This window comes from Engystomops pustulosus, chromosome 9, assembly GCF_040894005.1.
Source record: "Engystomops pustulosus chromosome 9, aEngPut4.maternal, whole genome shotgun sequence".
In the NCBI taxonomy this organism is placed as follows: domain Eukaryota; kingdom Metazoa; phylum Chordata; class Amphibia; order Anura; family Leptodactylidae; genus Engystomops; species Engystomops pustulosus.
Genome location: NC_092419.1, coordinates 13776941 through 13788374, shown reverse-complemented (window position 1 = coordinate 13788374; position 11434 = coordinate 13776941). Strand labels below are relative to the sequence as shown.

The window sequence follows — 11434 nt, the reverse complement described above, 5'->3', positions numbered from 1 at the left end:
TTGACAGGTATTTAGAAGGGGATTGTGCCGCACGTGATCGGATTTTGGCGCAGGGGCGCCGGCTTTCATGCGACAGAAACCGGGGGGTGGGCCGTCGGATGATCCGACTGATTCGGACTATGTGCTGGATTTAAGATTCAAATTGTGTCGCATCCAATGAACTTAAATGCACCAGGAAGAAGAAAGTGTCGGACCTGAGAAGGGAAGAGACACATGCAGGATATCGGGCGTACAATCTTAGTGAATCGCGGCACAGTGCATTGGAGTCAGACAATGGACATCGGGGAACACACCAGGGACGGGTAAGTAGATGTGCCCCAGTATGGTACCACCCATGTTTCACCGAGAGACCCATTTACGTAGGGAACAATCTATTTTTTTCCTAACATGACAAGTCACTGGGCACTATGAGTTGCAACTGGAGTTGGTGACACATTTGTAAACAACGTTCATAAAATTTTTACCTAAATCCATAATCTTTACAAATTACCTTTTTTTCCTTATTTTTTCCAAAAAATTGATGATGTAAGGAAATGAATTGTTGAATCTGCTGAAATCCAAGGTAAGGATATGGTAGCTCTACATTGTTTATTCAAGAATCGGTGATGGGTTAAAAGTCAAAAACAGCAAATAAAACAAGACTAAAGTAAATAAATTCAGCCAATTCTCTGCTCACCGCAACTATAGATCATGTTGGCTATGCTGTCACGTCTAAAGCTGCCCCATACATTCAGGAAGGTAGAATTCATTCCATAACAAGGACCAAAAGTCCACGACGTGCCACCTCTGAGATGAAGGAGTCCCATGCAAGATCACTTGAAGTAGAGAACTTTATCAGATGAGAGAATGGAGCCCTTTTCAGTCCATGAGGCTCATTGACCACTGCTGTGAGGTGTATCCAGAGTTTACCCGATCTCTCACATGGATTTCCATGGACCCTCAACACAGGAACAAGTGGGGACATAATCATCCAGATCCAGATGTCCTTACAGGTGTATTTAGGCCTGCTTGATACAGCAAACCTGTTGAAAACTTAGAACTATCCACTTATTTCCACCTGGAGACATTGGGCCTCATTTACTAAGGAATACCCGACGATTTCCAATGTGCGCCGCATTTAGAAAAGGTTTTTGGCGCACGCAATCAGATTTTGGTGCATCGGCGCCGGGTTTCACGTGACACAGATCTGGGGGCGGGCCGACGGACAACCAGACGCATGCAGACAACACTCGGGATTTAACATTCCAAATTGTGTCGCAAGACACGTACTTACAAGCACCGGGAGGAAGAAGGTGAACTCCGGTGGACCTCAGTGGGTAAGCAACACATGCACGAACTTGGGCGCACGATCTTCATGAATCACTCCAGACTTCATCTTCGTCAGACCGTCCGGATCGGGAATCGCGACAGGACCGGGTAAGTAAATGTGCCCCATTGTTGTCAACATGAAGTAAGTCAAGATGACATGAAATGAGTGATAACTAAAATGGTGATAACTATAAGTATTGCCATCTGGTTTAGGTCCAGGGATAGGTTGTCTGTGGAAAGGATGATGGGTAATCTTTGGTAGGGAATGTAAAATTGATCTGCTTATCTAGCTGATTACTCCATCAGGGAGCTCGGATATGGTGGGCATGGGTGGATACAAGTACACTTGATCAATCATAATCAGGCCCCTTTCAGATAAATGTATTAATGCAGCTGGATGCTACCAGTAGTGTACCGTTTCAGAATGGGTAGCACATAGCCATATTCACTTTAATGGGCAATACGGCTGTACCATTAGTGAAAAAAAGATCTTCTGCCATATGTACGGCTGGGCTGCGAGTCTCCCTATGGAGAGGTCATGGCACGGGCGTAGCATACATTTATCTGAAAGGAGCGTTAGGAGTCTAATTTGGAAGCAGATCATTCATATATTTAGCATCTTAAAAGGCGTTTGCCCATGAAAGCAAGTTCTATAACTCCTATAACTCAGTGGTGATCAGTGTAAAATCTTCATGATTCCTATGTGCTATGAGATGATGTGTGCTGACAATGTGCTTAGATTATCAGGGTACAGGGTTTATCTACACTTTTATTTAGCTTCTGAACAGTCTACTAGTATCTGACACATAGAAAAAGAGAGATGAGACAGATCAGAGTCATGAGATGGATATAGGACACAATGACACTCAGCTCTGCTGCCTCACAAAATCAATAATACAGAGCTAGACGTGCTATGTCACCTCCCCCCTTGGGATCCAGAACTTATCTTGTTTGTAAAGCAGCTGCTTCTGTGTTCTCTCCACGCTGTGTAGAAGCACGGCTGGACCAGGAAGTGCTTCTGTCTGTAGTGCTGTCGGCCTCCTCCCTCTTCTCCTGCAATGCAAGATAACCTAGAGGGAATTGTCCGACCATACTATTAAAGTGCTTTACTATTATAATATTCTATTTATAGGATAATCACAGGGTCTTACATCCAGAACCTCTGAATTGGGGACTGTAAGACTAGGGCTTCTGGGAGAGGTGTGCACTTTGAGGCTTCGAGGCAACCTGGAAGTGCCAAACAGATAAACAGAGGACAAGTTTCTCCTGCGCTTTACTGAGTTCTATGGTTCTATGGCTTAGGGGACAAGCATCTTACAAAGTTTAAGAGTAGTTTTGTTGGTAAAGAGCAGTACAGGGAAACATCCCATTAATATGACAATGACAGGCAAGATGCCATTAAGGAAGTGTCACGCTTATAAGGTGAGCTGAGGGGAAGGTCAAGTACAATGTGAGAGATCCTCTCCAGGTAAGTGTATCACCTCTTATCATTATATAGCTCAATTTCTATTATAGACGCTGCATGTGCAGTACTGTATTCTCATTGAGACGTCCAAGGATGAACTGCCTTAATACTAAAAAAAAAACCCAGGCAGGTCCGATAAAATCCAAGAATCCTAAAATCTGCACTCCTCAGCAATTAGGAAGCAGTTGATACAATAAGCAAGGAGCTCAGATATGATTGTCTCATGAACTCCATGTTGTTTTGCCTTATTACTACATGAATTTCAATAATTTTGTGTGCCTTCATATAAAATCAGGCGAATGTGGGGTAAAAGGAAAAAGGGAAAAATGGTGCATATGTAACATAATCAAATTTTGGACTAAATTTAACATGAGCACTATAATTTACATAATAATATAACACATCATATTGATATACAACACATTCATGTATTTAGGAGGCACAACTTTGAACTTCCACTTTTACTTCACCTAATTCCATATCACTATTTTGTTACACCCACACACTTATATACACCGTTACAGTATATAGCTATGAATTATTCATTAATTTTCACACTTAGTTTCCTATTTTATTCACCATTCAGTCTATAAGTAACAATTTTTCAAATGTTCTCCATATACATATTTACATCATAATAACTATGATGTTTTCTCTACTTTTTTAGTCATTCTTCTTATTAGACATTTGTTTCCATCCTTGTTCACACAGCTTGTCCAAAAACTGCTCTCCCTGGATACTGGCTGCCCCGTGTGGCGGAAGCGTGCCGCGGTCTCTGGGTAACATGTTCCCAGAGCCGGGGATGTGTTCTCCGTCTTACATTGGGGGGCGGGGACCAGGGAGGCAGCGGAGAGATAGAGGTGACGTCGGCACCTGGGCGGTCCACATGACGCGGCATGGGCCACTCCCGCGATGACGCGGTCGTGGGCGTGGCTTCTTGCTGTGTCTGTTCCCGGACATGGTGCGGGCGTGTCCCTCTGCTCCCCACGTGACACGCTGTTGTGCTTAAATACTAAGGCCCCTTCTACACTAGCGAGTGTGATGCGATGAACTCGCATCACACTCGCAACGCAAGCTGCCGGGAACGCACAGCCCGAACGCTGCACCGCGGGAGTGAACTGACATGCTGAGTTCACTCCCGCGGTGCAGCGTTCGGGCCGTGCGTTCCCGGCAGCTTGCATTGCGAGTGTGATGCGAGTTCATCGCATCACACTCGCTAGTGTAGAAGGGGCCTAAGAGACCACACACAGACACACACAGGCCCCCTGAGGAAGCGGTAACGCGAAACGCGCGTCGGGGTACTGGCATCCCCGCCACACACAGCATGGGTAAGCTGATCCTGCCATTATCTTGTTAGGAAAGGCACATAGCACTTTACCACAATGTTACAACTCCATGTTAGGTTGGATTATTAACTTTTTTTGCACAGGCACTTTATAGGATTTTTTCATTAACCTATACATGTTAAGATACCTGGGTTTACATTGCTTAAACTGCTGATTTGTGTTGCGTGGATGCAATAGTGGAATCCCGGGGACAATATATTGTAGTCATACTGTTACATTGATGTTTTTAGATGATATTGATCAATAAAAGAAGTTTCTAATTTTAAATGGTGTAATGTAGTATATATGGACCAGATATCACTCATGTGCTCTTTTAGGTTTTGTTGAATGTGGGGTAGTGAAGGACCCCATGGCAGGACCTAGGAGATGGATCAATATTAGGAGAGCACAACCTCTTCTGTAGGCAAAAGTTTGCCACTTGCAGTAATTTTCCATATGATTTCTATAATAATTCGATAAGTATAAGTATGGTATAAATATTCTATAATAACAGAAGTTCCAATGACTTAGACAATTTGTTTTGGATACACATTTACACTGTGAATGGAAGAGCTTTCTCATTGTCACTATGCAAACATATACAACAGGTCCCCTACTTTAGAAAACCCGACTTACATACGACCCCTAGTTACAAACGGACCTCTGGATGTTGGTGATTTACTGTACTTCATCCTTAGACTACAATAATCAGCTGTAACACTTATCACAGGTGTCTGCAATGAAACTTTATTATTAGTTCTGGTTCTTATGACAATCCAATTTTTTTAAAATCCAATTGTCACAGAGATCAAAAAAATTTGGTCTGGGATTACAATTATAAAATATACGGTTCCGACTTACATACAAATTCAACTTAAGAACAAGCCTCCACAACCTATCTTGTACGTAATCCGGGGACTGCCTGTATACAAATTTGTAGGATAGATTTATATTAGCAGTCAACTCCAGAACAGTAGGAATTTTGGGCACTTCCTTTTACACCCTAAAGCTACAGTTACGTTCCAGCAGGACGTGACATAATTCTATTCTACATTCTATATGAATCTGATTAATTTCCATGTGCAGCTGAACCAGCTCCGGTTTTAGGGCAAATTAAATTTCCGTAAAACTTTTTTTTTGTATTGAGCCGTAAGTCCGTAAATTAGAGCATTTCCAAAATACAGTTGCATGTAAGAGATAACCATGAATTAAATGTTTTCTCTTATTGCTCAAATGTCTTTGTAGCAGAAAGAAAGTCCAAACTTTTCTTCTCCTAGAAACATTTGGATTTGATGGATTTGTACCTCAAAGCCGCTCTATCCACTACTAAGATCACCTACCCAGGAAATTCTCAGTGCACACAGGCTATGAGCTCACAGCCGTGTGTACAAATGGTCTCCAAAAAGCGGAAAGTTTTGGCCAGTTTTGGAAGGACAAATAAAAGTGTCTATACAATAGAGCAGCAGGTGCAATACATTATTCAACTTTGAAGCTCGACCAACCAAGAAAATTATCTATGCATGAGCAGCGAAGGTTAATGGTGGATGAAGGATAAGATGACTCCAAGGTTTCCATATGGTTTGTTAGTGCCTGTTGATTTCCTAGGTCACTCCAGTTTTTTCCAAGCCTTGTATCCCTGTAATGCATCTATACATACTCATATTTAAAGGGGTTTTCCCATCCCAGGTATTTCTAACATATCTAGGACAAAAGTCCCCGATTCCCAACTTGTGACCGGGCAGAATGAAGAGGTGGTTTTTGGGGGATATGTACACAACCTCGGCTACTTTTGGTGATTCCACATTCCAGTTGCTGTGGTTTTTAGTTGAGTGGTAAAATATTTGTAGGTCTGTAGGGTTAATGGACCACTTTTATTAAAGTGTTTGTGCAAACTGCTTGCACATATATTTAAGAAGTATTTGCACCAGTTTTGTGTCACAGCTGCAGGGGCGTTCTCCACAATAATTCTAAAGCATGAAGAAAGCGCACCAGAAACAAATGGTGCATTCTGCCGGAGAAGTGCAGGGGGCGCCAGCAGGGTCGGCTCCAGGTTTCAGTAGGCCTCTGGGTGGCAGAACGTCAGTGGGCCCGTCGGCATTAAAAATTCAGAAGCTAAAACAGTCTCCTGTTCCCTGAAATATTCCCTAGTTTATCATCCCAAACAGCCCCTTCATGATTATATTATGTAAGTCCCCTCACACCCTATGGATTCATTTTATAAAGCCACCCCTCGACCCTATGGATTCCTTCTGTACAACCTTATATGGCCCCCCCAGCAGATATGGGCCCCGGCACTTGCCCAGGTATGCCCAGTGCTGGCACTGGTCCTGGATGCCAAATTCATAAAGAGTGTGTGACACATTTCATGAATCCAGTGCCCCCTGCACACTCTACAGGCAAACTGCATTGTGCAGAATGCACTAGTTTTGATAAATGTGGGTCATTGTTCTTCGGGGGTCAGTGAATGCTCCAGTTCCAGGACTCCAATAGAACAGATCAATTTTGTGAGGAACGTCAAACCACCCTCTTTGAGCGCTCTACGTTCTGACTCTCAATAGAGGTGGTCCTCAGTGGTCCATGGTAACTTGGCTTACAAAATTTTGAGCATTTCATTTACTTTTTTGGCTACAAACAAAATAAACAAATGCTAAAAAGACAATAATTGTTAATAATCAAGGTCATCCTGGGTTTAGTGAAATTGGGAGTTTATTAGTAGAATATTAGTGTGAACAGGTTTGATGTTATTTCACATTCCACATCGGGGCAGCACTTATCTCATGATGAATAACTCTACTAATTTGGTTACATAAAAAGTACATAATCACAGCGCTCAGTATATATATATGATATCTGTATATGAGTGTTCTTTATAAATGGTACGTGTGTAGTGTATACCATATATACTCGAGTATAAGCCTAGTTTTTCAGCACAGAAAAATGTGCTGAAAACCCAAACTCGGCTTATACTCGAGTAAAAAAATTATATAGGTTTTACCAGGTATTTGGGTTAAAATTAGGGGCCTCGGCTTATACTTGGGACGGCTTATACTCGAGTATATACGGTATATGTGTGTATTTTTTTGTATATATGGTATATGTGTATATCTTATATATAAAAATTCACCACTAGAATCTAAACGTGGCAGGTAGTTTTAGAATTTACTCTAAAGCTTATGCATATCCCAAACCCCTAATGAAGCTTTATATACGGCGAAGCATGTTGGGTGGGGGGGGAGTTGTGTGTCAGTTTTAACTAGCCGTAACATAGTTGTGATCAGTGACCTATTCCACTCTACTAGTGAGCATGAGCCTGCGAGTCAGACTAGGGGGCAGTGAATGAATATTAGGAATAACAGCTGTAGGTTTACTTGGAGTTGCAGGAGGTGATATTTAATTGTGAAGTGTGTTTGCGATGGGGGAATGAAGAAAGAAGAGGCGCTGCCCATGGAGCTGTCACGGACCAGTCATGCACATGAATATAGAATAGGAGCTGCCTGGGCCATCGGAATGGTGAGTCCACAGTTAATTTTTTTTATATACCCGAATATATATATAGTGTATTTAGGGTACATTTACATGTGTGAAGTGAATATATCTGTGTATGTGGTATGCGTCTATGCGTTTTTGTGTGTATTTTACATATGGCACATCTGCTGATGGATGGTATGTTCATACGAATATTTATGTATATATTTAGCACAAAGATATTGTACATATAAATATATGTATTAATTTATATTTGAAGTGTGGATTAGTAGACTATATATATATATCTTTAATGAAGTCCAGAGGCGAGGCATTACATGAAGCTATAAATGTACTACTGCACTGACAGCATAATATAATCACGTATGGCTTCCAAACCTGCATTAGATCAGAGGTAGACCTGGTAACCATAGGATCTCATGGAAACTTCTCTATAACCTCTACAACATGCAGCTCTTCAATGTTCTACATGTCTGAAAACAGTTGACGATCTGACTTAACATTTACCAAGAACAGTGCGGTCTGTACTATGTGCAGTTGCCTGTGTAGTGTGCAGGGGGCGCCAGATTCTGGATTTTTGGTGCAATTTCTTCATGTCCCCTGCATTGCCCTGATCAGAGTGCACCCCTTTTTTTTGGTGCACCTTTAACATGGGGAGTGTAACACAAGTGTGTCAGATCTTACATGATAAATCTGGCGCACGGTCTGACTGAGCACCGGAACGCCACCCAATTTGTGTCGCATGATGACTAGTGCAGCCGCGCCACAAAAAGGTCACGTGCGACGAATGTGGAGCAGAAATTTCTTAAATACCTACGGAAGCAGTTTGCACTAGAAAGAACGTGCAAAGTCCAACAGAAAACTGGCGCATGGAGATTGGTAACTGTGCCCCATTGGGTTTGCTTGTAGTCTATATAATAATATTTAAAATATTCTTCCTAAAACACTTGTCTACAGGTTGTGTGCATTATTGAAGCTTAGGTTCATTCACTTCAACAATGTAACATTTCCATACATGACCCAACCCATGGAAAGTTGTAGCGCTGTTTCTAGTAGAAAATCAGTGGAAAGCGGAAATTTTGGAAAGCCATAGAATTTACATTACAACATCTCCATAGAAGATTCATAGATTTTGATCAATAAAACTAACACTGAAAATTCTCAATCTTCTTACAGGCTAAAAATGGTCTTCGCTTTAATCAACCACAAGCATCTTTACGTAGTCATCCTTGTCTCCTTGGTATTTCTCTTAGCATTTGTATGGAACCATGAGAACATCTCCGCAGGAGTGTCGACACATCTTCAACAGTTGGTTTGTCAAGAAAAAGCGACCACAAACACGATGGAAATAAAAACCAACATGGTGCCACATCTCCCCACATCCCAACCAAGTACGGCCAAGTCCACTCCACGTTCCACCACGTCCACCTCACGGCCTACAACACCCCCCTCAAACAATGTGGAGGAGATTGTTGTCCTCATTTGGAAATGGCCATGGGGTCTTCAATCCCCATTAGATAAGTGCCCAGAATATGGAATATTGGGGTGTAAGTTGACATTAGACAGGCGTCTTTATAATGTTTCTGATGTGGTCCTGCTTCACCATGCAGATATTATGTATGGCAGACATCTGTTACCTCAAGCTCCAAGACCTCCTTTTCAGCTTTGGATCTGGTGGAATTTGGAGCCACCACGGATTATCAAGAACCTGGAGATGTTAGATAACTTAATTAACATGACTATGACCTTCCGAAAAGATTCTGATATATTTACTCCATATGGTCAGATGGAGCCATTAAAGCAGAGGCTTCAGAACTTCACCATTCCACCAAAATCCAAACTGGTCTCATGGGTGGTCAGTAAGTGGTACCCTGGAGCCCCCCGCATTGCTTATTATGAGGAGTTCAAGAAACACATCCCTATTGATGTCTACGGAGCAAGACACAAGAAACTAAGCACGGGGGATTTCCATGCCACCATATCACAATATAAGTTCTACTTGGCCTTCGAGAATTCAATCTACAAGGATTATATCACCGAGAAGTTATGGTCCAATGCTTTTGGTACATGGACGGTTCCAGTTGTGTTGGGAACATCTCGGGAGAACTATGAACGTTTTCTACCTGGAGACGCCTTCATTCATGTAAATGATTTTCCAAGTCCCAAGGAACTTGCTGCTTATCTTCTAGAGTTGGACAAGGACGATGAGAAGTATAGGAAGTATTTCAGCTGGAGACATCAATATCGTGCCCTTCCAAATAAATTTCCTACATATGACTACTGCAAAGCATGTAAAGTAATCAGAGAAAATCCAGTGTATCAGGTCATTCACAGTGTGGACAAGTGGTTCCTACAAGATGTGTAATTTTGGATCTGGAAGTTTGCTGAAAGATACATGAAAGATACAAAATTCATAATAACAATTCAACGGTTACATTTCTTTACTTAATTCTTCATTATACATTAATAACACATTCCTTATCACCCTATTACCCCCCGCCAGACCCTCCACCACCCCTCCCCCCCGGCCGGGGATGCTGAGAAATAAAAAAAAAATCACCCTTGAAGAGACTACTCCTCTCTGATCTTCCAATCCTTCCATATTCTAGCTTCAGTACCATCTATTTTTATACTAAATTCGTATCTTCTAAATTTTTTCAACAAAATTCCGCCAGTTGTTAATACCAGGTTTTCTAGCCCCATTCCATTCTTTAATTAGGATCAAACGATGCAAAAATAACAGTTTAGATACTAATCTTTTTCCAGGACTTGAGGTAGCTATCTCTGTTGTATATTCCAAAATTCCCAAAATAGGTTCAAAAAGCAGGTCCAAGCCCATGTTTTTTTTGGAATATCTTCGAATATTTCGAACCAAAATTCGGTTATATAAGGACAAAACCACAATAAATGCGCAATATCAGCAAGATCTTGTTTTCAACGGTGACAGCTTTAGTCTACTTTCAATCCTGCTTTGAATGATATATATGGTGAATAATACAACCTATAGCGAATGTTTAGTTGTATGAGCTTAAAATTATAAATCATTGATACCCATTTCACTTCCTTATAAATCTTATCCCAATGTTATCCGAATTTACTAATAATTTAGGACTGGGCTGGAGCGGGCCATTTAAAAATAATAATCATGTACTTACCTCCTCCGGTGCTGCTGATGTCCTGCGCCGCGGTTCGTCTGATCTGTGCACCGGTTTGGCCGGAAGCTGGCATCCGACACCATCTCCCAGCGCTTACAACGCTGAGAGATAGGGACGGATGGGAGGAGCCAGCCAAATTGCCGGCAGGAAGCTCCCTGTGCGCGGCTTCTGTGCCCCTGTAAACAAACAGGGGCACGGATCAAACGGACCGCGGCGCAGGACATTAGCGGCGCCGGAGGAGGTAAGTACACGTTTATCATTTGTAAATAGCCCGCTCCAGCCCAATCCTAAATTATTAGTAAACTTGGATAACCCCTTTAAACCACTTATACTCTTACCCCATTTAACCTGACTCGATTACCCCTTTGTTAATTTCCTCCAAAATACCCTTGTATACTCTAGATAGTTTTTTCTTTTCTTATTTCATAACATACAATTTGGATATTTTTACATGAGTCGTGATAGTGAATAAAAATTTTTTTTTAGCTTCAGCTTTTGAAACATGTTTTAATTGTGCATATCTAAAATAATCACTGGGGCTCATTTACTAAGTGTCCGAATCGGGCATTTCCGTCGGGTTTTCCGAATTTTGCTGTTTTGGCCGAATTGCCCCGAGTTTTTGGCGCACACTATCGGATTGTGTCGCATCGGCGCCGGCTTGCATGTGACGGAAATCAGGGGGTGTGACCATCGGA

The 11434-nt window shown here is 41.9% G+C and overlaps 1 protein-coding gene across 1 annotated transcript; it reads left to right on the top strand.

The window, feature by feature from the left end:
• The first annotated feature begins 8763 nt into the window (after nt 1-8763).
• On the top strand, nt 8764-10104 carry LOC140076957 (3-galactosyl-N-acetylglucosaminide 4-alpha-L-fucosyltransferase FUT3-like). The gene has a single exon (XM_072123768.1). It carries the CDS (start codon nt 8768-8770, stop codon nt 9947-9949), a length of 1182 nt encoding a protein of 393 aa, XP_071979869.1. The 5' UTR covers nt 8764-8767; the 3' UTR covers nt 9950-10104.
• The last annotated feature ends 1330 nt before the right edge of the window (nt 10105-11434 follow it).

What these genes read in the sequence shown, in the direction of transcription:
- LOC140076957 (XM_072123768.1), top strand. Translation starts at nt 8,768, where the DNA reads ATGGTCTTCGCTTTAATCAACCACAAGCATCTTTACGTAGTCATCCTT.